This window comes from Pituophis catenifer, unplaced genomic scaffold (genome assembly GCF_029215685.1).
Source record: "Pituophis catenifer annectens isolate HBS135680 unplaced genomic scaffold, rPitCat1.0.hap2 SCAF_2, whole genome shotgun sequence".
NCBI lineage: Eukaryota > Metazoa > Chordata > Lepidosauria > Squamata > Colubridae > Pituophis > Pituophis catenifer.
Genome location: NW_027256882.1, coordinates 148,738,051 through 148,765,103, shown reverse-complemented (window position 1 = coordinate 148,765,103; position 27,053 = coordinate 148,738,051). Strand labels below are relative to the sequence as shown.

At 44.8% G+C, this 27,053-nt stretch overlaps 1 protein-coding gene across 1 annotated transcript in view; it reads left to right on the top strand.

The window, feature by feature from the left end:
• KMT2D (lysine methyltransferase 2D) overlaps positions 1-27,053 on the top strand; it is a 110,115-nt gene that overhangs the window by 69,983 nt on the left and 13,079 nt on the right. The window contains exons 36-50 of the mRNA XM_070937756.1: positions 992-1,115; positions 3,142-3,232; positions 3,679-3,742; positions 5,229-5,461; positions 6,321-9,323; positions 11,319-11,462; positions 14,516-14,680; positions 17,541-17,697; positions 18,862-18,943; positions 19,436-19,611; positions 20,944-21,071; positions 21,591-21,717; positions 21,820-21,944; positions 23,096-24,239; positions 26,685-26,821. Coding sequence (XP_070793857.1) covers positions 992-1,115; positions 3,142-3,232; positions 3,679-3,742; positions 5,229-5,461; positions 6,321-9,323; positions 11,319-11,462; positions 14,516-14,680; positions 17,541-17,697; positions 18,862-18,943; positions 19,436-19,611; positions 20,944-21,071; positions 21,591-21,717; positions 21,820-21,944; positions 23,096-24,239; positions 26,685-26,821 — 5,900 coding nt within the window. The remainder of the gene's footprint in view (positions 1-991; positions 1,116-3,141; positions 3,233-3,678; positions 3,743-5,228; positions 5,462-6,320; positions 9,324-11,318; positions 11,463-14,515; positions 14,681-17,540; positions 17,698-18,861; positions 18,944-19,435; positions 19,612-20,943; positions 21,072-21,590; positions 21,718-21,819; positions 21,945-23,095; positions 24,240-26,684; positions 26,822-27,053) is intronic.

Here is a 27,053-nt window from a genome sequence, read left to right as displayed (position 1 = left end):
TGAGAGAGACTGAAAGCTGCTTCACAGAAGGATTCACTCCCTTTTGAAATGCCCCATAGACGTCTATGAAGCCTCTGAAAACGGAGGAATTCGCTCCGTAATGAAACGCCCCATAGGCACCTATGAGGCCTTTGAAAACGGAGCAAATCCTTCCATTTTCAAAGGCCTCCTAAGTGTCTATGGGGCATTTCAAAACAGGGAATTGCTCAGGGGTGGCTTCCAAAACCCGTTGCTACCGGTTCGTTCATGGGCGCGCATGCGCAACGCTTCTGCCCATGTGCAGAAGCATCCAGGCGGGTGGGCGGAGCCTCCTGCCGCTGCTGATCGGGCGAACCGGTAGCAACCCACCACTGGATTTGCTCCATTTTCAAAGGCCTCATAGGCATCTCTGGAGCATTTCAAAACGAAGCAAATCCCTCCGTTTTCAAAGGCCTCATAGACACCTGGAACGTTCGCGCTCACATTTGCGAACCTGTAGGGAAAGTAAGTGAATACCACCCCTGTCCATAGGGCATACCTAAACGTAACTATGTGTACAGTGAGGATATCCTACCAATCAGGTGTGATTTAAACATATGAAGGAGAGAAGTCTTAGAAAAATTACCTTGACCATGTGATCTTAGCTCTAAAGAATTTGTTCCTTGTGAATTTGGAGCTGTCATATGGTGAGTTCAATTCACTCCCATATTAGAAATAATAGACTGAAGCTGCTGAAGATTGGTGGTGATGTTTGTTTGAGTTTACTGTATGCAAGCAATAGAACTCTAGGTGATCACTAAATGGCAGCAGAGAATTAGAGTTTAATATTTCCAGGAAGTCTTTAGCAAGGGGTGATTTTCCAGTCAACTTACTATTTGTTTTAGTGAACTATGCATTAGATCACAAATGCTTTTAATGTTGAGATAACAGCAATGCATAGGCTCCTCATGTGTTGGTCTCTTTTCTCTCTTGTTTGTACCTCCCACCTCCTGTCCCCCATGTGCTTGTAAAGATCTAGATAAATTTGCTACTGAGGACATAATGGATCCCATTGCCAAAGCCAAGATGGTAGCTCTAAAGGGTATCAAGAAGGTCATGGCACAAGGCAGCATTGGGGTTGCTCCAGGCATGAACAGGTAAGCAGAAAACTGGGCCACTGATGAAGCAGACGGTTTTGAGCTAGGATTCCCATGTAACAATAGCAGCAGTTGCTCGACACGATTTGAGCTTCCTCCTCCTCTTTATTATTAAATTCAAATAACGAGTTTTATAAGTAAAAGATAAATGATAGATTTGCACCAGCCCTCCTGCCTGAGTTAACATAGTCTGGTGCCTACTGAACTGGAAGTTTTGGGGTGTGTGCTCCAGAGTAAGTAGAGAAGGGCTACTCTATCTTACGTGGCAGAGTGTCTTTAATTTTCATTTGATTATTGAAGAGGTGATCATTATTATTAATATTACATGAATGTTCTGGAAGCAAAGACAGTGGCTTTCTAATGATGGCTCCTGGTGAGATACTTACATTGCAATAATAAAAACAAAAAGGCCACCTGTCCCTTCCTGTCTTTTGAAGGAAGTCTTTGCGTAACAACTGGTTGCTTAGTTGTTACGCAAAATTGCTTAATGGTGGTTAAGCTTCCGGCAGACCCCTCAAAAGCTACTTATGATCCAGTCTCGAAATCACAGCTATTGCACCACTCCCATGGTTGTTTGTTGCTACAACTGACCACAGAAATGCTGCAGCGTTCCCGCATCTAATCTCACCCGCCCCCATCTCCCCCACCAGGTGCCCTCAGGCCTTTCCTTACCATCAGTGGTAAGGAAAGCCTTTTTCTCCCCCATTAGGTCCCTGCAGAGCTTGGGCCTCCTCCCACCCACCCTCTGTCACTGATTGCACACTTTGAAAATCTTTGGAGCTTTCTGCAGTGCTGTGTCACCTGGGTGGCCTCGTGGCACGTTTCCAGAAGCAGCTACTATTTTCCAAGTGATCAAAATTGAATGAGGCCACTTGGAAAATGGCAGCTGCTTCTGAATCACACCATGCAGCTGCCTGACAAAGCAATCCTTTCTGCTTCTGCACAGCACTGCACGCGCCTCCTTGGAAACTTTCACCAATCAGGAAGAAGGGCATGAATCGAATAAATAGGTGGCCAAACTCACACCTTGTTTGCTTCCTTGGGGCCAAGAGGCTGCACCTGCACCCCAGACATCTCCACAGGTCCTGTACCAAGACTAGCATTAGTTGGAAACAAATATTTTGTTCGCTCTTTTGGTTCAGTTGATGTACCAACAATTTACCAGCATTTTTGCGAATTCCCAATAATTTAACTTTATTCTCCTCAAAGCAGTATAACCTGCTCAGCATAGAAATCAGCTAGCTCCATGTTGGCTAACAAAAGCATTATAAGTTTGTTTGGTAGATTTGGGTTTTTTTTTTTGCATTGACTGAATTAAACTTTCTTTAATTCCTGTTGATACTGAAGATTTTTAAATTTCCCTCACCAAGCAACATGAACAATGATTTGGATCCTTCCATTCACCTTGCATGCATCCCAAATTATCTGAATATTAGTTGGATTACAATTTTTTTTAAAAAAATGATAATATTTGCTGTCTAATATAAATAGGAAAATTATTACATTATCACAGAAGTATTAAAATTCTATCATGAACTAACATTTTTAAATTGAAGTGTTTCTATGATTGGAGCTTCATCTGATACAACAGAATCTAAAACACAATCTAATAGAAGACAAAATAAAAAAAAATAATCACAAAAAAATTGTGGCATGGGAAGTAAATGTGTAATCCCTAGTGGTGAGATAAAGTTTATGACAAATATACAGAATTAAGTGCATGGAAGCAAGCATAAAATATTTTCTAATTCTGATTACAAAGTACATTTTGGGTAGGATACTCCACAATAAAATCAAAGGCATAATTGAGATCACCACCAAAAATTATGAAATCGTGTTGAATTATCTAGCTGCTATCAGTCCCAGACAATGTGGTCGTTAGTGAAGGAAGATGGAAATTGCAGTCCAAAAACTTAACAGAGATCCAGATGTTGCTCGCCCGGTCCTAGACTAATGTTAGCTGTATCCATTGTATTTATATGGTATCTTCCAATCACTCTGTGCCCTGCATCCTTCCTCCTTCTAGGCAACAAGTCTCCTTGCTGGCTCAGAGGTTATCTGGAGCTTCATCTTCATCTGAAGTGACAAATCACATTTTACCTGTAACTGGAGGGCAGGTGAGCAGTGATTGGCAGGCCGTGTGAGGTTTTCTATTGGTGGGTTTGGGAGGAGTTGAGGTGATTCAGTTGGCGTCAGGTGCAACAACCAAACCCACATGTGCAGAGGTCAAGCGAATTACTTTATTCTGCCTATAGTACAGGAATCTTCCCCAAGTCTGGCAGCCTTCTCCTGGGAGCTATTACGTAAGGCTCCAAGGAACCTTGGGGGTCGGGGGAGGTGTTGGTCCTAGCCCTTTTACAGAGAGAATAGTAGGTGGAGATTCATTTTGGCCATAAAAGTTTATTAGGTTACTTTAAGTTATCTCAAGGAATAAAGTATAGGAGGAGGAAGAGTTTTCTTTATCCATTTTGAGGTAGTTTGTGCATAAATGAAATGGCTATTGTAAAATATTTTTAAAAAGATCAGGCTGCTTGTAGTTCTTATAATTTAAACTTCCTTGCAGGAGCGCAACAACGATCCAGCACAGGCTCGTCCAAACCCTCCAACCTTTGCTCAAGGTGTCATCAGTGAGTAGCTGGCCATCTAGGTTGGGTTCTGCCGGGTAGTGCTTTTCTTTAAAGTCTCTTCTTGGCTCATCTTGCATACCACACAGTCATTTGCTGAGATCATTTCGGATTGCTTAATTTGGAATAACTATTGCTTTCTGGTTCCAAGTACAATTTCTGTGCTGCATAAATATTTCTGTTCATGAACGTGTGGAAGGTTGACACAAAAGGCTAGTAACATAATTCTTATTTGTATTGGTTTGTTGTGTTAAAACCAGGCATCCATGTTCTTTGAGCTGTACACGGAAAGTCAAGGAAGGTGTGGGTAGATGCCATTCTCAGACATAACTAAGAAGAAACATTTTCATTTCAAGGGTCCCACATCAGTTCTCAGCAGAGCCTAAGCTATCTTCTGGGAAATTTACGAGTTTTGAAATAATGGGTCAAACTGGATATACTATATGCGAAAGGAAAGGGACGTGGTGGCTTAGTGGCTAAGACACTGAGCTTGTTGATCAAAAGGTCGGCAGTTCAGCAGTTCAAATCCCTAGTGCCGCGTAATGGGGGGAGCTTCCGTTACTTGTCCCAGTTTCTGCCAACCTAGCAGTTTGAAAGCACGTAAAAAATGCAAGTAGAAAAATAGGGACCACATTGGTGGGAAGGTAACAGCATTCTGTGCGCCTTTGGCGTTGAGTCATGCCGGTCACATGACCACGGAGATGTCTTCGGACAGCGCGGGCTCTTCGGCTTTGAAACTGAGATGAGCACCGCCCCCTAGTGTCGGGAACGACTAGCACATATGTGCGAAGGGAACCTTTACCTTTACCTATATGCTAAAGAGAAAAATGTCTTGTCATCTTTAGCTCTATTGAATAAGTGGTTTGTTTGCCTATACAAATAAGCATTTTTAAGGGCAGTGATGTTTCTGATGTTTGTGATGTTTCTGGGAGGGTGCCTTAGTTATCCACAGATATGCCTGAACAGGAGAACGGCTTTTACCCAAACTACCCTCACATTGCAGTGCAATAATATGGTTTGCTGAATTCTGGCTTAGCGTAATGGGTGAAATCTGCCATTGTAGTTTGATATCCAGGCTTTCTCACATCGCACTGTGTAAACCAGGCCATTATGACATTCAAGAAACCACGTTTTAACTAGTAACATCAATATTAATAACAATGTTAATATGATGGAGGCAGCACCTAATGCAGCACGTTCGTAGCTTTTATTGTTCCTTCTTTCTGATCCTGAGATATTAATCCCTAGCACACCTGTTCCTAGCACACACCCCAAAAATAAATCCTGAAAATCTGAAGTAGAGAAAAAAAAATCCCTGAAGATTTTAATATCAAACAAGCAGATGTACCTATCCTGTGCTGCTTCCTGCAGTGTTCGGTCTTGACTTGCTGCAGATGTTAGCAAGTTTTGTTTTTTCCTATGCAAGGCGTGATTCACAGGCGTGGCTCTCCAGCTATCCAAATCCTCCTCCTTCTGTTTCCATCTCCAGATGAGGCTGATCAGCGTCAGTATGAAGAGTGGCTTTTCCACACCCAGCAGCTTCTCCAGATGCAGCTAAAGGTGCTGGAGGAGCAAATCGGGGTGCACCGCAAGTCCCGCAAGGCCCTGTGTGCCAAGCAGCGGACGGCTAAAAAGGCCGGCCGTGAATTCCCGGAGGCTGATGCTGAAAAGCTGAAGCTAGTAACTGAGCAGCAGAGCAAGATCCAAAAGCAGCTGGATCAGGTATGTTCCTGTATCGGGGCGCTCTATACACTCGGTTCCTGATTTGACCAAGAAAGTGGCACATGTGCCTGTGTCTCTGTGCACATTTGTACAACATTAGCAGACGCTAGGTTATTTATTTATTTATAGTTTAGTTCACCCAGTAACCCAGAGCTGTATGTGCGGCTTCAACTGTGGCTAAAAGATCCTAAAAGATTATCACCACCTTATGGAAACAGAACCAAAATAACATAAGAATAGGGGAGATGGGCAGCACATGAGTTGAATAAATAAAATAAGAATAATAATAACAACTAATAACCTATAAGAACAAGAGACTTGTTGTTTCCTCTGGAGTGAGGGGTGCTAACAGAGGAAGACGAATGAGAGTTTGAACAAATTAAGGTAAAGATCAATCAGAATAGACCTGGGAGAGATCCTCTTGAGATCCTCTCAAGAGATCCTCTTGAGATCCTCTCAAGAGATCCTCTTGAGCAGTCCAACCCCCTGCTCAAGAAGGAGACCCTACATCACTTCAGACAGGGGGCTGTCCAGTCTTTTCTAAAAAAAACTACAGTGATGGGAGCACCTACAACTTCTGAAGGCAAGCCGTTCCACTGGTTAATTGTTCTCGCTGTTAGGAAGTTTCTCCTTAATTCCAGGTTGCAGATTGAGATGTCCAGTGAGAACAAGGGAGGGGGGGGGATTGGCTAGTGAACTGGGGCAATTGCTAGGTGGAAGAGCAGGCGGAGATTTTTTCATTATTTTCAGTGGGGAGATTAGAGTTCAGAGTGACGTAAATCTCTATCCTTGATTCTTTGGAAGAGAAAAAGAGATAAGCCATGGGGTTCCTTCTGACGTTCTCTTTCCCACTCAACAGGTCCGAAAACAGCAGAAGGAACATACCAACCTCATGGCTGAGTACCGCAACAAGCAGCAGCAGCACCAGCAACAAACCTCCACGGTCATGGCCCTCAGCCCCTCCCAAAGCCCTCGTCTCATGAACAAGCTTCCCGGCCAGTTGCTTTCTACTCACGGCCTCCAGCAGGGGGGACAAGGCCTGCCTGGTCAGGCAGGGGGCCTGCGCCTCCCTCAGGCTGCGCCCATGGCCGTGCAACAGGGCTTACCGTTCATGAGCCAGCAACAGTCACCGTTGCCACCACCATCCGGGGCCACCCCCGCCAGCAGTTTCTTCCCTGGCAACCGCCTGTTACAGGAGAGGCAGCTGCAGCAGCATAGGCTGCAGCTGGCTCAGAAGCTGCAGCAGCAGAACTTCATGGGACAAATGACAATGCAGCAGCAGCAGCAGCAGCAGCAAGGCATGATGGGACAGCTGTCTGTGCAGCAGCAACAGCAGCTTCAGCTTCAGCAGCAAAACCTGATGGGACAGGTATCCGTGCAGCAGCAGCAGCAGCAGCAACAACAACAACAACAACAAAGCACAATCGGCCAATCTGGTTTGATGGGTCAGCCGCCTCCACCACCACCACCACCCACCCCACAGCCAAATCAGAACCTGCTCCCTAAGCAACAAGGGCTGCTGAACAGCCAGCCAGGAGCTGTGATCCAGCAACTCTCTCCGCAGCAACAACAGCAGCAGCAGCAGCAGCAGCAACAAGTCATACTAGGGCACTCCATGCTGCAGCAGCATCAGGGTGTGTTAAGCCACCAGGCTGCCCAGAGGCCGATGCTGTTGACTCCTCAGCAACATCGGGCGTTGGGTTGTCCTCAGCAGCTGGCCCAGCAGACTCAGGGGATGATGGGGCACCGGCTTCTTTTGTCTCCTCAACAACAACAGCAGCAGCAGCAGCAGCAGCAGCCCCCACCACCACTAACACCACACCAGGCAGGACTCCTTGGCCAGCAGAGGTTGCTAGGCCAGCAGCAGCAGCAGCAGCAGCAGCAGAATCCCCTAGCCCAGCACCAGGCCCTCCTCAGCCAGGGGCAGGGCACGCAGCCAGGAATGTTGTCCCAGGCCCCTCCACCAAGTGCCCTTAGCCAAGGGCAGGGCATAGCCCCTGAGCCTATCCAGCACTTTGCGCAGCAGGGGTCTCTGAACCAGCCGCTGCACTCAAGTCAGGGAATGCAGCCAGCCCTGCCAGCACAACAGCAGCAGCAGCAGGGCTTGGCTGTGAAGGAGCAGCAGGGAGGGCCGGAAGGCTCCAGCGTCCTTCCCCAGGAGGGAGCAGTCCTGCAGCAGCAACAGCTTCGGCCTCATTTAGGAGGTCAGGAGCTAGGAGGGCAGATGAATCCCCCTGACCAGCAAGGGATGCCCGGCCACGGAGCCCCTTTGCAAGACCAGCCCCCTCAGCTGATGCTCCAGCAGCATGGGGAACCACAGAAGCAGCCATCCGATCTGGGCCAAGCACAGCAGCTTCACCTGGACTCTCAGCAGAAGAGCCTGCTGGGCCCGATGCAGATGCAGATGCAGCAACAGCAGCCAAACAGCAACCTGCAGCAGCCCCTGCGGACTCACCCGACAATGGATGGCATCTTGCAGCAAGAGGTGTCTCCTCGGCAACCGCCACACCACCACCATCAGCACCGGGAGGCCCCTCAGCCTCCCCACTTGCTCAGTCAGCAGATGGAGCAGCAAAGCCAAGGGCAGAACACCATGGCTCCACAGCAAAGGATTGTGGGCCAAAGCCTGGAACAACCTTCCAAAGGCTTACCGGGCCAACTTGCGCATCAAAACCCAGCTGGAACTCCCAAAACTCCTGGGTTGATCATGTCATTGCAGCAGCAGCAGCAGCAGCAGCAGCAAAGCATGATGGTTCCACAGTCATCACCCCAAGGCCAAAACTTCCTGGCCAGCCCTGTAATGGGTCAGATCCGGGCTCAGCTTCAGGGAGTCATCTCTAAAAATCCACAGCTCCGGAACCTCACTCCTCAACAGCAGCAGCAGCTGCAGGCTCTGCTCATACAGCGGCATCAGCAGAATTTGCTGCAGCAGAACCAAGCGTTGCGGCAAGGCAGCCCTTACCCAGGGCAGGCCCAGGTGTCATTGGACCAGGGCCGGCCAGCTGCTCCCCAGCTTCCCCTCCCCAACTCCATGGGACAGCAGATCCCAAGGCAGCCCCCTCTTGCTGTATTCCAGTTTCGTCCAGAGCAGGGATTTACTGCATCCGCCGAGCACCAGAAGGTCCCGGTGAACCAGCAGATGGCCACCAGTCCTCACCAGCAGGGGGCACCAAGGCTTCCAACTCCTCAGACTCCCTCCGTTCCCTTGGGCGTGGCTGGTTTGGCCTCTCTACCACCACAGCAGCCCAGCCCTTCAGAGCCAAAGAGACCATCCCCATTGCTCCTGGCTAAAAGCCCTGAACAGCAGCCGGCTCCCAGCCAGAAACACCAGCCGACCACTCCCAGCCCCCTGCTCTCCCCTAACCCAGCGCTTTTCGTTCCAAACACAAAGGAAATGGCTCTTGGCCCCGGGAGCTTCAGAGACTCAGTAACCCCCACCAAAGTGCCCACGGAACCAGCAGCGGTCAATGGGCAGACGAGGGAATTGGCTTCCTTTGTCGTGGGAAAAGCTTTGCCCCAATTGGGAGACCCTCCCCTTGTTTGTATCAAACAGGAACCCAGGGAAGAGGTAGCCCAGTGCGCACTGATGAGTGGTCCCCAGCCAGTCAAGCGGGAAGCAAACGGGGAGCCCGTCTCGCAAGCAGCCACTGTGGCTGCTGCTGTTGCTGCCGCTGCTGTTGCGGTGCCCACTAACAATAACAGCCTCAGCCGCACTGAAGCCGGCCACCTCTTGCTACAGAAATTGCTACGCGCCAAGAATGTCACGCTGGGGACTCAGCGCTCGGGCGATGTCAATGGGCACGTGGACGGCAAGTTTGCTGGGACGGAGGGCCGATTGCAGATGGCGCCAGATCTTCGGGAGGTGAGCATAAAAGGGAAAGGGAATAGTGGCGGCCACAGTTGCAGAAATCCTGGCTTTTTGAGCCCATCTACTTTTATGATATCTCTGGGGCTAATGAATACCCGAATTGAAAACTATATCTGAAAGAAGGGGCCTGGTGGCTCAGCAGACTGATAGCATTGTGATTAACACCAGCTGTCTGCAATTACTGTAAGTTCGAATCTCACCAGGCTCAAGGTTGACTCAGCCTTCCATCCTTTCTAAGGTAGGTAAATTGAGGACCCAGTTTGTGGGGGCAATAAGCTGACTGTATAAATATAGAAAAGTATGAAGGCTATTGCTTAACGCATTGTAAGCTGCCCTGAGTCTCTGGAGAAGGGTGGCATATTAATCAAATTAAAAAAAAAAAAAAGTCAGTCCCAGCTACCCAATGGCAGAGAAGGTATTTTTGGCATGGTGGAATGGATTTCACGAAGAATCGATTGAAAAAGGTCTCCTTTTAGGAGATGAAATCCTTTATAAAAAAAGAGAGGCATGAGGTAGTGCCATCCTCCACTTTTGGTGGGCATCGCTTCTCTGCCACTGGCTAGTTTGGGCCACCCTTTTATTTTGGAGTGGTTAACAGTCACAGTTGGGGGCAGGATAATATCACTAAAATAGCATTGTGAGTCAGAATGTCCAGAGTCCCACCATACCACAACCCATCCCACCCCAAAATAACCCAGAAGGAAGTTTCTTCTTTACTTATTTATTTTTATCCTGCCTTTATAATTTTTACAAATCATTTCAAAGCGGCAGACAGATCCAACATATCTTCCTTGTCCCCATAGCAACAACCCTGTGAGGTGAGTTGGGCTGAGAGAGGGGGTGGGGGTGGGACTGGCCCAATTTGGTAGAATAATTTCTGCAAATTCTAGGTGTTCACACATGAGGCTGCAGGGGGCCTCCTTCGGCCTTTTTGACAGGCTTCAAATGTCTAAGGGGAGATTCTCAGTCATCCAGGTCATGGTTGTCCCAAAGGTGCTTTTCCAAAAGGCAACTGGACTTCCTTGGTTTTTTTCCTTGAAAATGTTTCGGTTCTCAAACTTCTTGGATGAGAAGCAAAACGTTTTCAAGGGGAAAAAAGTCCAGTTGCCTTTTGGAGAAGCACCTTTGGGATGACATTGCCTTTCATCCAGGTTTTGAAATAACTTATTTCTGTCCCTTATATAGGTAGTCCTTGACTTACAACAGTTCATTTAGTAACTGTTCAAAGTTACAACGCCACCGAAAAAAAATGCGACTTATGAACCGTTTTTCACAGTTATGACCTTTGCAGCATCCCCATGATCATGTGATCAAAATTCAGATGCTTGGCAACTGGTTCATATTTATGACAGTTGCAGTGTCCTGGGGTCATGTGGTCCCCTTTTGCGACCTTCTGACAAGCAGAGTCAATGGGGAAGCCAGGTTCACTTAACAACTGGGTTACTAACTTATCAAATGCAGTGATTCACTTAACAACTGAGGCAAGGAGGGTCATAAAATGGGATAAAACTCACTTAAGAACAGAAATTTTTGACTCCCTTGTGGTTGTAAATTGAGGACTACCTGTAATGCTAACTGATTCCTGCCCTTCTCCTGCTACAGCCATTGAGATGAGGGACATACCTCTTTATTCCATTTTTTTTTTTTTTTTTTTTGAAAAGTAACTTCCCCAAATGTGGTTGAATGTGTAGATTCCCTAGTAAAACAGCAAAATGAGATGAGAGGTTTGGCATAGCCATCTGCAGGGCGTTGCCACTGGATACATGAGAAAGCAACATTTAAAACACCTTCTCTTCATCTGCAGTGTAAAATACGGCTGCCCATAATTCTGTCCTTCCTGCTCAGGCTTCTTGGTACTTTTGCTTGTGACTCACTTAACCCGTCTGGGGCAGGGAGGGTTTAGTGGGTGAGCTTCCATAAAATGACTCCATCATGGAGCCAGTTTGCTGAGGAGAGAAAGGGACTACTGCCTGCCTCTCTCCTCACCAGGATGTCCTCGCAGCAAAGAAACTCCCCCCACCGAAGCCAAAGCGATCCCAGAAAGCTGGGGAGCGACTTGTCAATTCCCGCAAGAAACTGCGCAAGGAGGATGGAGTGAAGTCCAACGAAGCCCTCATGAAACAACTGAAGCAGGTACAACTCTTTTGGATTTATCTGGCTGAAAGGCTGAGTCAGAATCAAGTGTGTTTGTGTGTTGCCTGAAAAAGACACGACAGTCTTCATTGATTTATAAAATTTAGGAATGGTATTTCCTCCCCACCCACCCACCCACTGCACAGAGTGGAGCAATTCTAAACTCATGCATGCCTCCAATTTTTCCTTACGTTTTCAATCCATTTTATGAATCTAGTGAAACATCAATTATTTTCTATCTTTTCATTTGGGGTTGAATTTTGGTTGGTCAGAAAAGAAAAATAAGTGGACCGATACAGTTGAAGCCATTTTACAAACCAGATTTGTTTTTCATTGCAAACTCATAAATTACATCTCCAAATATATGAAGCTATTTTCCCTTATTAATTTACCTTTAATAAGCAAGAAAACAAGATGGCCTAATAAATTTTGTGTTAGAATGCATGCCGCTTTTTTCAGCATAATGAGGGCTGTACACACTTTCCTCTCATCGTTTTAAGCTGCAGATTTGAAAATTTATATCTGATTATAGGAATGATCCCCTACTTTTTTAAATTTTAACTTCTGAATGTGAGAGGCTGATGATGATACATTGCCATTTCATTCGAAGACATTTGATTGAAATAATACATTTAGCAATTCTCACCTGTTATCACAGAGACAGTTTTAATCCATATCTCTACTTATATTATCTATACTTTAGTCATTACGAAAGATGGGGGACTAATTCGGAAGAGGAAAACATTTTTTAAAAAGACTTGGGAGGTATTTACTATACCAAACTAATAAAGAGTCTATTTTTCCTTTCAGCTAGAATAATTGCTTGTGTTCAGATTATTATTTTTTCCTTACCATAACTGATTGCTGCAAAGAAATAATGGCAGTATCTCTCCAACCCAAGTGGCTTCCTTATAAAGGTAGACCTTGCTTAATGGCTGCCCTTTTAGTGACCATTCAAAGTTATGATGATGCTGAAAAAGTAACTTCACAATCAGCCCTTGAATTTATGACCATTGCAACATTCCTGAAGTCACACGATTGCTGTTTGCTTGCTTCATAACTAGCTTCTAATAAGCAGAGTCAGTGTAGAAGCCGGAAGTAAAATTGCAAGTCACAGTCACATGATCTTTCGTTTACTAACTTGTGGTGATTCACTTACCAACCTAATGAGAAGTGACTTAAGTCCACCACAGTCACATGATATTTGCGTAGTGACTGCATCACTTAGTGACAGTTGCAGGTCCCAATTGTGATCGCTTAAGCAAGGGCTACCTTAGATGGAACACTTTGTGTTCAGTTGCATTCTGGTTAAATTATGGTAATTTAATTTTTTAAAGCAAATGATTATATGCTTCAACAATATAATAATAATATTGCAATATATACAACAAATATACAGATATTCATTTTAAATACTCATTAAAATCCTCATGGTATTATTGAATGGATAGCATATATAAGACATATGAAAAAGAAAAGGGCATTTGCAAGATGAGGAACGAAACAGGAAATGGAAGCTTATGTTCTTTCCATTTGTTATTCATTCCTCCCCAGATTTTTTTTGAGGAATTACAAAGTACTAAGTGTAAATTGCTTTTTTGTTAGAGTAGGCTATGCACAAATATGCACAAGCAAAGAAATTGAAAATCAATAGAGTTTCAGGGCCAGATTATTTTCTTGTAGAATAATATAAGGCAGGAGTAGATAAATTGCTTCTTAAACTGTGTAAACTTTTATCACATCAAGTGTTGAATGTTCCAGTTTGCTAAAAAAAACAACAACAACCCTATATTATTGTAAATTCTAAACTCAGAAAAATTCCATAAATGTTGGGTTAATTTCAGAATCAAACTGGTATACAGATACTTTCTATAATTAATTAATTCCAAAATAGCGGTAATCCTGTTCAACCAGGATTTATTTGTCATGTACCAGGAGTTGATAATTCTGTGCATCAGATTTACAGTCCTTTTGACTTAAAATAAATCAATACACATTTTTCATTCCTCCCAGATTTTCTTTTCATACAGATTTCTAAATACAGCCAATAATTTTATATTCTTTTTTGGAAAGATGGAAAAAAAAATGGTGTTATGTCTCAACCTTATTTGTAGAAGAATGTTCTGCAACAGGGCACTCTCTCATTTTCTGTCTATTTGTGCAGATAACATACTAGAAAGTGATACAAGTTGTTTTGTTCCCAAATGACCTATTGGTGCTCATTCATAACCTTGAATCTTCTCTATCTCAATAAAATAGATTTGGTATCCTTTTCAGGGTAACATATTAAGAGTTCAGAAGCAGCACAAACAAGTCAACTGCATTAACACACACTGTCTTAGAGAAAGACCTGAGCTGGTTGAAGTTGGTCTAATGCAGGGGTATCCAACTCGATTTCATTGAGGACCGCATCAGGGTTGTGTTTGACCTCAGGGGAGGGGGGGCAGGAGGCCAGGATGGCCATGGCCAGCTTGATGTCACTCGTGTCAGGGGCGCTTGTGGCGGCCCAAGTGCTCTGCCAGTGAAAACGGGCTCCCAATCTGTTTTAGGCTGGGACGGCCTCCTGCAACCCTCTGCCAGCGAAATCTCCGTTTTCACTGACAGAGGGTTGCAGGAGGCCATCCCAGCCAAAAACGGAGATCGGGAGCCCGTTTTCGCTGGCAGAGGCACTGCGGCCCCGTCCTTCACTGTTTCCAGGCCAGCTCCGTGGGCCAGATCTAAGTACCCCACGGGCTGGCTCCAGCCCGTGGGCCTTGAGTTTGACACCCCTGGTCTAATGTAGCTTCTTCTTGCCTTCAGCAAAATCCCACCAGCTGTGGATACTGTAGATACAGAGAAATATATTTTCAAAAATCATGCAGGAGCTATGTAACCTCGAGATTTTCCCACTAAAGTAATGGGAGGATAGGCCTAAATAGGAGTCCATTAGACCTTCAGGGTCTGTGAACTCCTATTGTTCCCTTTTATTTATATCAGAGGATTCCTCTAATACGGTCCGCAGAATGTGTCGCATATGAAGAAGCCTCGGTCTGATTCAGTTCTTTTCTCCTCAGGAACTCTCTTTGCTGCCTCTGATGGAACCGGTAATCACAGCCAATTTCAACCTCTTTCCCCCCTTTGGAAGCAGCCCAATCAATGGCAAGAGCCAGTTGAAAGGCACGTTTGGCAATGCGGCCTTGGACAGCATTCCGGATTACTACTCACAGCTGCTCACCAAAGTAAGGCCAGCCCTGTGGCATTTTCTTCTTCTTTAGCTAACAGAATATGGAAAAAAGAAAGAAAAAAAAAACATTAATGTATAAGAAAGAGGGAATAAGCTGGGGGGGAAAAGAAAACCACTTATATTTTACCCATTTACCCATTTATAAATACATTGTATGTTTCGTGGAGACAGGACAAATAAAGCTATATGATAAAATGGATACAAAAGTTCAAAGAAGCAAGAGCAGTGGATCAATGGGAAGATTCATTTGGGGGGTGGGAATCAAAATTTACACCACGCTATGATCTGAGGGGAAACTGGTACAAAATGTTCTACAAATGGTATATAATTCCACCAATAATTGCTAAAATGGATAAATCCTGTAACAATAAATGTTGGAAATGCCACCACAAAGAAGGAACATTTTTAGGGCCTAGGACAATTCACCGCAGCCACTGTGGCACCACAAAGTTGCCGCCAGATACTTCCACATATCCAACTACCTGCAGGGACAACTTTCCAGGGGTGGCCAGAGGAAGGGTTGGGCGGGCAAGTGAGCGGGTGGGCAGAGCGTGCAGGGTGTGGTGTGCAAGCTAGCTGGTGAGCAGACCATGTGGGGTATGGCAGGCAAATGAGTGGGTGAGAGGAGCGCACGGGATGCAGCAGGCGACCAAGCAGGAGGGCAGAGTATGCAAGGTGCAGCAAGCAAGTGGGTAGGCAGAATGTGCAGGTTGCAATGAGAGAGTGGATCGCATGGGAGAGCCAAGCAGGCGAGTGAAGGTGGAAGAGGCTGGGGACGGTGGAGGTGGTGGCAGTTGGGGCAGGCAGTGGGGAGGTGGCAGCAGTCGGGAGTGGCGGGGGGTGGGGTATGCGTCCATTGTGAAACAACCATTCTGGGAAAGAGGAACCCTCAAACTTTGTGTCACAATAAATTACTATGGATGCTTTGTTTCCAAATTTTATGTTGGCAAGAAGTTGAGTTGCTGAGAAGTTCTGAGCAACGTCCCCACTGCCACCCACCCAGCTCTCCCTCTGCCGCCCATGCAGCCCATCCTCTGCATCCACATACTCTGTCCACCCACTCATTCGCCCTCCTGTGGTCCATCCTCTTACCGCACCCTGTCTGCTCTGCCCACCACTTGCTTACCTGCCACTACACCCTGCGCACTCTGCCCACCTGCTTGTCCTCCTGCCCAGCTCTTCGTCCGGCTGCCCATGGTGAGTTGTCCCTGTGGCAAGTTGGCCATGTGGAGGTGTCCTGTGGCGAGTTGGCAGAAGCGAATTGGCCGCAGCAAGCTGGTTGTGGTGAACAGGCTGCGGCAAGTTGTTCCATTCCAAAGTTTTTACATCTATATATGATGGTTGTGTAAAGAAAACCCAAGAATATTGGAAAGAAGTACACCAAAACAATCTGAAAGTTCAAATTAAATTAAAACTACCAATATTTCATTACCGTGTTTCCCCGAAAATAAGACCCTGTCTTATATTTTTTTGAACCCTGAAATAAGCACTTGGCCTTATTGCCATGCGCTCATAAGTCCAATTGGGCTTATTATCAGGGGATGTCTTATTTTGGGGGAAACAGGGTAGATGTGATCTCAGAGAATATAAATGAAATGTATCAGGATATACTAAGATATATGCTGATAGCGGCAAGAATCAATCTGGAGCCACATTGGAAAAGAAACTTTACCATTAGCATAGGATTGGGAGACTAAAATTGAAGAATTATGTGGCAGTGGAGAAAAAAATAACTGTCTACATTCACAGCAGAAATTAAGCAAATTTAAGCAGAAAGGGGTCTCATATAGAACATATCACATAGCATGGCAAGCTAAGAAACAGTATATGATTTTTAAAGAAAAAGGACTGTTTAAATAATAATACCTAGTAGCAACAAAATAATCTAAACAGAAATTAGTAATACTGTAATATCCAAATGTCTCTGGAGATTCTCAGTCCTCCATCCAGGTCATGGTTGTCCCAAAGGTGCTTTTTTCAAGAGGCAACTGGACTTTCTGGTTTTTCTTTGAAGATGTTTCGCTTCTCATGCAAGAAGCTTCTTCAGCTCTGACTGGATGGTGGGGAACCCCATCCAGTCAGAACTGAAGAAGCTTCTTCGATGAGAAGCGAAACGTCTTCAAACAAAAATCAAAATGTAATATCCAAAGTAAAATATACAAATATTTAAGTAGCAATTAGTAGCATTTGTCATATGCTGGAGCTGCTGGCTCAGTAATTTTTAAAACTATTTAATTAAGTTTATATATGACACACAGTTAGCAAAACAATCTTTAATCTAAACATGATTTTTTTTTTAAAAAAAAAATACAAACTACAAACTAGTTCTGCCTAATAATGATGAGCTTTCAATAGGTGTTTGATCTGCCCTATGACCCAAGATTCTTCCTGTTTGTCAATAAAGGAAAATTGGTAGTCCTTCAGATGTGTCACACTGAATGTCACTAGCATCTTTTTTCATAGGCTACAGTTTAGTACTTTTGTTGTGCTATGCTTGAATAAGTCAGTGCAGAGAAGACTTGCATGCGTTTCCATTCAGGGGTAAATGTAATACAATTTAGTAGAAAATGTTTTTTTTTCAAGGCAGGAGTGTAGAGCGGTAGACCAGAGTACAGTTGTAGCCAAATCTCCATGACCACAAAGATCACTCTAACACTTCAGTCGTGTTTTAAAATGCGTTCATTTCTTTGCATTACTTATAACACAATTTTGGGGCAGCCCAAACGGTCAAAGGGAGAATGTAAATGCAGCATGTGCCGGAGTAGCCTGTCAGATTTGTTGCAGCCTTGGAAATGAAGGGGGAAAAAACAGGCAGGGGACTGTGGTGGGTGTTGATTCCTGTGTTCTCTGTCTAGAACAACTTGAGCAACCCTCCAACACCACCTTCCTCACTGCCCCCCACACCCCCACCCTCTGTGCAGCAGAAGCTGGTGAATGGCGTCCTGTCTTCTGAAGAGCTGACCGGGCAGTCCAAAGAGCCAGAGCTACCCCATGAGCCTGAAGGACAGAAGGGTAAGAGCTATTGCTGAGCATGGGTGTTAAATCTTATAGTCTAAAATACTCAGGGAGGCACTTGAATGCTGCAGCATGGTGGATATTCAGCATGTGTTCTGTTCTGTATCTTGTGGGATAAAACCGGAAGCTTCTGATTTTAGTGTTTGTAAGTGGAGGAGAAGAGGGAATTAAATGAATTGGTTCAATAGAAGGTGCTGTGATTCAGAAAGGTTTATCTTGGCAGTATAAATGCATTATAAGCAATGCAGGTGATCGTCGACTTACGACCACAATGGAGCCCAAAATTTCCATTGCTAAGCAAGACATTTGTTAAGTGACTCTTGCCCCGTTTTACGAGTTTTCTTGCCATGGTTGTTAAGTGAATCACTGCAGTTGTTAAGTTAGTAACACACTCATTAAGTGAATCTGGCTTCCCTGTTAATTTTGCCTGTCAGAAGGTCGCAAAAAGTGATCACACGGTCCTGGGACACTGCAACTTGCCATAAATACATGCCAGTTGCCAAGCATTCGAATTTTGATCACCTGACCATGGGAATGCTGCAACAGTCATAAATATGAAAACCAACCATAAGCCACTTTTTTCAGTTCCTTTGTAACTTCAAATGGTCACTAAACGAATGGTTGTATGTTGAGGACTACCTGTAGAACAAGGTACATTTAAGGCAAAGGTTGCAGGTATGGAAAAGGCAAAGAGGAAGAGCTTTGAGGAGGTCTCTGGAAATGATTTTGTATGTATTGAGCCCTGAGAAAAGTGCCAAATATAAAATACATACAAATTGCTGTTACAGTTTTTTCATATACAGTTTATTCCCATCTTCTGGGGATCCTTCACTTATTTCTTATTTATATTTTATAAGAAATTTTAAAAGGAAATAAAAAATGATAAAGGGTGGCCAAGAGGATAATAAGAAATGATTGCAAATTTCTGAAACATAAACTATGGTTTATCTCTTCCTGGTTACAGAATGGCATTTTGCAAGGTCCTGCTGTATCACTGAAAAGGCCTTATCCTTGCTTGCCATTGACCTCTTCTTTGCCAAGAATTGGGGGTGTATATTAGTGCAGAACCACAGGCTGTGAATTCTCGTGCTGTAGGCATGGTTAATGGCACTCCTGGAGCAACTGATGTTTGATCCTTTCTTTCTTATCCCACATGTGCAGATGCTCCCCCTGTGGAAGTGAAAAGCTTAGATTTGCTTGCAGCTCTGCCTACCCCACCACACAACCAGACTGAGGACGTCAGGTGAGAATAGAAGTCTGATTGAGCAGAAACACAAAAGACAAACTGGAAAAGAAAAGCTGCTTAGCTTGTGTGCCATCCGAAATCTTCCCCAACCCTGTTTCCTTCAGATGTGTTGATCATTAATTCATACCATCCTGTAACAAAGTGTAATAAAGTCCATACTTCTGGAGGGTATAAAATCAGGAGATACTGCTTAGTTTATAGGAAGCAAATGAGGCCTGATGCATAATCTTTTGAACTTGGAACGTATAAAGCTTCTTTTGGGGAGCATTAGCCTTTTTTGTCTGAATGTAGTTGGAATGAATCCCTTGCTGATTTGCTGCATTTCATCCAATTCCCAGATCTACATCCTGCCCACCTCTTAGCTCTGGAAATGGCAAGATAAATTGGTATTCACCAGCACTCCCATAATGCCTCTAAATCATTTTCACAAAAACCAGGCGAGAGCGAATGCGTCCTAAATTGTATAACCGTTCTCCAATATCTCTGCAGGATGGAGAGTGATGAGGAGAGTGACTGCCTTGACACCATTGTCCCAGCATCGTCTCCAGAGAGCGTCTTGGGAGAAGAAATACCACGCTTCCCATTGCTGCTTGGAGCCAAGTCTGAAGTGGACGAGTGCCCCATGTCCCCTGTCATCCCCATAATTCCAAAGGCCAGCATCCCAGGTTCGTGAAAAGTAATGACTTGTAGGGAAGATGAGCTAGAACTGTGGTTCTCAACTTGCAGTCTGTGACCCCCTGGGGGGCTGCGATGTCACAGAGGGTCTGGGAAGGCTTGAAGAAATGTTATGATTTAAATCTTGAGTTAAATCTTTGGGTTCCGTGGCCACAAAAGTTATTTAAAGGGGGTCTGTGGTGAAGAAAAAATTAAGAACCACTGAGCTAGAATAATCTTTAATCCTTGTTGCATCTGCATTTCCTAGACGAAAAGTTTCCTCTAATCCAAACTGTTTTGACCTAAAAAGATTCTAAATGTTATATACCGGAGCAATGATAACAACATACCAATGTCTGTAATAACCATAATAAACTGTTGCATTATACAATAACAATTCCAGTTTGGCATTAGACATAAACTCTAAAGACCTCTCAAAATAGCCAGGTCTTCAGTAGGTTATGAAAATGGGAGCCACCTTGGGGTGGCAGACAACAAGGTATTCTAGACCAGGGGTCGCCAATCCCCCAGGACACAGACAGGTACCCGTCTTGTGGCCTGTTGGGAACCAGGCCAGGTAAGGGGCAGGTGAGTGCGCAAAGCTTCATTTGTGCATGCATAGAAAGCTATGTTGCATGCGTGAAACCATCCCCTACCCACCGCCACTGCTGCTGCCAGTTCATGGAGCCAGAAAGATTGGGGACCGCTGTTCTAGAGGAGAGGCACTTCTGTGATCTTTCCCACAATGTCATGTTATAGATGGAGAACTTCAGCAGGCATTCTATGGTTGCTCAGATGGATAGGCAGAATCTATCTGGGAAAAACAATATGTTAGACAACCAGGCCCTTGAGAGGGTAAGGAATAATCAGTGTTTTGAATTGTACTTAGAAGCATACTAGCAATCAGTGCAGCTCCTGTAGCAGTAAGTAGTGTTAAATGATAGTAATGCAACAACTCTGTAGGCATCGTATACTAGTTGACATTTCTAGGTTGTCTTCAAAGGCAGCCCCGTGTAAAGTGTAATACAATAAGTGAATGAGATAATGATGAATGAAGTCTCCTAGATGTTGAGTTCCCCTTGCTCATCGCTGTCGTTATCCTCCTCTGACCTTCTGCTCTGAGTAATTTTTAATCTCCCAGACTGATACTGAGAGCCACGCCTTCAGGAAAACATTGGCATTTGTATTGGTTGATCTGTGACTTAAGTTTATTCAGGTACACGATTCCGGATTAAGGGGTCAATTACCCTAACTTTAGATAAGTGGTTTGAATTTCTGGAATAAGGGCTTGAGTGGCAGCTTCTGACACGTTTTTTATTTTCCCTTTGCTTTCCTTCCTTCAGTTTTCCCAGATTCCAAATCCTATGGGACTGTAGAGCCAGTGGGAAAGGAGACACCCAGCACTTCCTGGGAGAGAGCCAAAGGGAGTGAGGTCTCCGTCATGCTCACCGTGTCTGCAGCTGCTGCCAAGGTATGGAGCAAGCACCAAAAGTCGTCTTTTGAGCCTTGGGAATTATAGTCCAAGATATTTGAAGGCCGTGAGTTGGCAAGAGTTGCTGTATAGATATTTTAGGCATGATAAAATCCTCATGAAGTGACTTATCTGCCTTGTTTGTCACAGAGCCCTATTAACTGGGGTATCATTATCAATTTTTCACATTTGGTAGAAATGCAAGAAGTTTCTTAGTTTTGTTTTGTGCCATAGCCATCACCTATTCTGACAGCTTATCCTGAGTCTGAACATCTTTTATTGTTATTACTTTTCTGGGTCTTATTACTAAACAGCTGTCAAGCACTTGGTAGGTGTTCAGGTTGATATGTCCCCCCACATCGACAAGAATGTGCTGACATTCTTCTGTCACATGACCTGCACCATGGATATTTTAATCAAAGTATTTATTTGGTGATTAGGCTACACTAAAGGGTTTGGGGGTTCCATTTCTCAATCTGCTCAAAATACTTTCCTGACCATTCCCATCGTCTTCTCCAGAACCTGAACGGTGTCATGGTGGCAGTGGCAGAACTTTTGAGCATGAAGATTCCCAGTTCTTATGAAGTGTTGTTTCCAGAGCGAAATGTAACCGGTGAACCTAGGAAAGGTGAAACTGATGCACAAAGTGAGTATTCCAGTCAAGATGGCCTCTTGGTAGTACATCTTTTTCTGATTTTTTCCAGTCTGTCTTTTATTGGTCCCTGTTTCTCTATCCCAACCTTCTTAGGCAAAGAGAAGCCAGTAGTTTCAAAGGGCCCTGAAGGAGGACCAGAGTGGTTGAAACAGTTTGATGCCATGTTGCCTGGCTACAGTCTCAAGAATGAACTGGACATCTTAACTTTGCTCAAACAGGTAAAGGAGGAGCTGGGAGCTTTTTTTTTTCTTTTTTAAAAAATCTCCTTTGTTATTGAACAGCTTTTAACTACTTGCAATAAGCTTATTTCAAAGAAAATTGTTCAAGCTTTTGGCGTAATTCTTCTTCCTTTTTCATGTAAGAATAGATTACAGATTATCACCACAACCTCATATTTGTTTTGTTCAATTTTTTAAAAAAAAGTTCTTGAAAGAAGATAATGATACTTTACGATACAGCAGAGGTCTTCAAACTTAAACCTGCCAAGTTTGAAGACCTCTGCTCTAGCATATCTGGCTGGAGAATTCTGGGAGTTGAAGTCCACAAGTCTTAAACCTGCCAAGTTTGAAGACCTCTGCAATAGAGCCACATCCCCCCATTTTATCTTTTGCACGAGGACCCTATTGAGAAAAGATGTTGATTACCTTAAGAAGCAACTTGTGATCTTTCTCAAATTTTGTTGCTTTCAGGGTGGAACTCCTGTCTGAGGATACCCACGCCCTCCTTTCGTGACATTCAGTCAGTTCCCCTAGCCAGCCATCTCTCTTAACCAAATTCTTAAAAATAAAAAAGGGAATATCAAATTTCTGATAGTCAACTGGCTTTGGTGTGATGGAATAGTGCTCATATTAAAAGCATATGTTGTGCTGGTAGGATGTCTACTATCAAGCAAATTGACTGGTAGCCTTAGTTGGGTCTGCTTCTTTTTCAAAGGTGTTTGTGGTAGAATCTCTAGCTAGAGTGGGAGGAAAAGTGAAAAAACTATCAAGCTTGGAGTCCTTGCAGGGAAGGAAGCCACAGAGGCCAGACTCCACCGCCCCTCTCCTCTAGAATTCCTGAAGTCTTTATCTGATGGTTCCCAAGAGAGTGTAGTCAGTCTGGTGAGATTCTTGTAAATAGTCAAGCAGCAATAAATATTGCTGAGCACATTGTAAGCCGCCCTGAGTCTTCGGAGAAGGGCGGCATATAAATCAAATTAAAAAATAATAAAAAATAAAAAATAAAGAAGCAACTTTGATCAGCTCATAGAATTGTTGTGGTTCTTAGTACCTGATAAATTTCTCTCTCTCTCTCTCTCCCTCTCTCCCTCTCTCTCTCTCTCTCTCTCTCCTCTCTCTCTCTCTCTCTCTCCCCCCCCCACCCCTTTTAGGAGACTTCAGTTCCAGAAAAAGCTGCTCAACACTGCTACATCAACAACGTTGCCAATCTGGATGTCCGGCAACTCTTGACACTTCCTGAAGAACCATCTCCTCCTCTGTCCCCGTTTGCACCCTCTCCACCAAGCCCACCCAAGGTTCCCGAACCACCCCCTGAGCCCGAAGCACCACCTCCGCCTGTGAACTCCCCTCCGCCCTCATCTCCTAAAGAAGAAGCTCCTCAGTCTCCCCCTAAAGCTAAGCCTCGCTCCAGGCCCCTGGAAGAGAATGAGGAGAGCAAGCCAAGGCTAAAAAAGTGGAAAGGGGTGCGATGGAAACGATTACGCTTCCTCATTACCATTCAGAAGGGTGGTACCAAGCGTGACGGGGAGAGGGAGATTGCAGAGTTCATCGAGCGCTTAGCCACCACTCTTCGGCCCGAGAAAGTGCCACGTGATTTACGGAAGTGCTGCTTTTGCCATGAGGAAGGAGATGGAGCCACGGATGGTCCAGCCCGCCTCCTTAATCTTGATCTGGACTTGTGGGTGCACCTCAACTGCGCCCTCTGGTCCACGGAGGTTTACGAGACTCAGGGTGGGGCCCTCATTAACGTGGAAGTAGCGCTGCACCGGGGCCTGCTCACCAAATGCTCACTTTGCCAGAAGACTGGTGCCACTAACAGCTGCAACCGTATCCGCTGCCCTAACGTCTATCACTTTGCTTGTGCTATCCGTGCCAAGTGCATGTTCTTCAAGGACAAGACGATGCTGTGCCCACTGCACAAGCTCAAGGGTCCCTGCGACCAGGAGCTCAGCACCTTTACTGTCTTCCGGCGGGTTTACATCGAGCGGGACGAGGTCAAGCAGATTGCCAGCATCATCCAGCGCGGGGAGCGCCTCCACATGTTCCGAGTGGGAGGCCTGGTCTTCCATGCCATAGGGCAGCTCTTGCCCCACCAAATGGCAGACTTTCACAGCGCCACGGCACTCTATCCTGTGGGCTACGAGGCCACCCGCATCTACTGGAGTTTGCGGACCAACAACCGGCGTTGCTGCTACCGTTGTACCATTTGCGAGAACAACGGCCGGCCAGAGTTTGTGGTTCAAGTGATGGAGCATGGTTTGGAGGATTTGGTCTTCACAGATTCCTCGCCACAGGGTAGAGATCAGCTTGGGTTCTGTTGTCATGAGTTTGCTGGTTGTGAGCTTTTGGAGCAGGGCCAGAATTCTTCCTCTAAGATCCCGAGTGTCTTAATATTGTGCAGGGTTGATTTGGGAAAATCCACTTCCTCTGCCCAGAATTAATTGTTTGAAAAGCAAAGCAGCTGAAGGCGTATGTTAAGATCAGTCTGTTTTCTGAGGCATTGAACTTATTTCGTGTTTGAAAGTAGGAGGAAGACTCTTGGACCCTGCACAGCTCAGCAGAGACATCCAAAGATGTCCTCTTGGGTGCATGTAAAATTAATAACATTTTAAAATAGTTGCTACCTTATAAATCATGCTTTTCAGATAACCAGTATTTGAAATGGCTTGGAGGGGGGCTATTTTCACATTTTCAATCTAAAAAGACCATAGGGAGGAGAAGGGAGATTAGTTTTTCATGATCAGGAAGATGAGGGAGTAATACATTGGCATATAGAGGCAATTCAGACTAGAGTGGCCATTTCTTTGTGAAGTAAATATGGAAATAATCTGTGCCATCATTTCTTTGGCCCAGGCCTGAGGCCTGTGTATACGGACCTTCAGCCTTCTGACAAGAGGACGTGGGCATGGCAAGTTCCCTGAAGGAAACTTTGGTGGGGGTGGGGAGATTGAGAGTTTACTGAGGCCAAAACAATACAGATAGTCCTCAACGTACAACCACAATTGAACCCAAAATTTCTGTTGCTAAGCAAACCAACTGTTAAGTGCATTTTGCCCCATTTTACAACCTTTCTTGCCACCGTTGTTCAGTGGATCACTGCAGTTGTTAAGTCAGTAACACGATTGTTAATTGAATCTGGCTTCCTCAATTATACTGCTTGTCAGAACTTCGCAAAAGGTGATCACATGACCCCGGGACACTGCAACCGTCATAAATAGATGCTGGTTACCAAGTGTCCAAATTTTCATCACATGACTACGGGGATGCTGCAACAGTTGTAAGTGTGAAAAATGGACATAAGTCACTTTTTTCCAGGGGCTTTATAACTTCAAACGGTCACTAAAGGGATGTTTGTGAGTCAAGGACTACCTGTATTTGCTGATATGGGAGCGATCTTTTCCCCCAAGCCTAAGCAAACAAATAATCCCCACCCAGATTAAAAGAGAGATAACTAGTGCATATGCTTTCTCTTCCTCTCTTCCTCTTTCTTAATTGAGAAGGAGAGTCGCTTCCCCACCAGAATGAAACATATTACTACTAGTTGAGAAGCATAGCTGTATATTCAAACGTACCAAAGCGTCGTTCCCTTTTAGGATCAATTTCATTTCCCAGAGAACAGGTTTCCTTAAAAGTAAAACAGCTTTCACTCACATTCAAATCTTTGGTCTTTTGTTCATGTCAGAAAGTAGTACCTATTCCATGTCTGCAGTTAGAAGACACGGTATAAATTATACGAGCATCCAGATAGTTCTTGTTTAATGATGGCTCACTTGTTCAAAATTACAACTGCACTATATGAATGGTACTAATGACAAAGTTCTCGAAGTTCTGGCTGTCCCAGCACCCCTGCAGTCATGTAACTAAATCTGGGTGCCTAGCAACCGACTCACCCTTTCAACAGTTGCAGTATCCAAGGGTTACATAATCACTATTTGTGACCTTCCATGCCCGCTTCCCCTAAGCAAAGTCAATTGGGAAGCTGAAAAGGAAGGTTGCAAGTAGCTCTGGTAAATCGCATGCACTCTCCCTCACCTGGCAACAGCCAACCCACCTACACTCCTGTTTTGTGCCTCACTGGCACCTGCACACACTCCCCCACCCAGCTGCAGCCACTTACCTCCCTGTTGCCCTGCTTGTGAGTCACCTGGGACTCCTTTAGTGACTTGTGATCCTTGCACAACGACAGCAAGGGGGAGTGCAGAGATTGCTGTCACTCAGCGATGAAGTCATGTGATATTGTGCTTTACAGCCGCATCACTTAGCAATGGAAATTCCAATCCCAATTTACCGTTGTTAACTGAAGGACTACCTGTACTCTTTATATTAGTTGGAGTTTTGATATTTAGATATAGAAAATAGATAATAAGTAGAACAAATTGTTTTGGTGGAACAAATACAGGGTTGGATGCCTTTCGGCATGGACATTATGAAACAAGAGTCTTTTTGCCCAATTCTATCCTGTTGTCAGTCAGTTTTTAGGGAGCTGGTTGCATGTATCTACTTAGCAGTTGTTGAAGGTTGCCTAACGCACATTTGTGCCATCTCTAGTTTTTGCATTTTTATGCCTGAATTCCTAAACACGGGTCTGAAACCATAGAGGATTGTCCTACCGCCAAGCATTTTGATATATTTGGAGTCTGGTTTCTGATTCTCCCCCTCAGCAACTGTGTACTTAGCTGCCTCAGATGAATGAACATCTCTCATTTTCAATTCTTCTTCCTTTTTCCTCTGTTCTAACAGCCGTCTGGAATCGCATCATCGAACCGGTGGCTATGATGCGCAAGGAAGCTGACATGCTGCGACTTTTCCCCGAGTATCTAAAGGGAGAAGAGCTCTTTGGCTTGACAGTGCATGCTGTTCTGCGCATCGCGGAGTCCGTATGTACCAAATGCAAGAAATAGGAACCCTGAATCAGGAAGTAACAACTGGGTGCCAGCAGCCCAAATCTTGACAGAAAATGATCTAATCCTAAAGGGATCGTTCAACTCTTTTATGACTAGCTCAAATCTAGCAGCTAAATCAGATTGAAGATGTATCCTGCCTTCTGTGTAGGAAGAATGATGAATAGGGATGTTCCCATGACTGTCATGGAGACCGTGAAATGCCAAG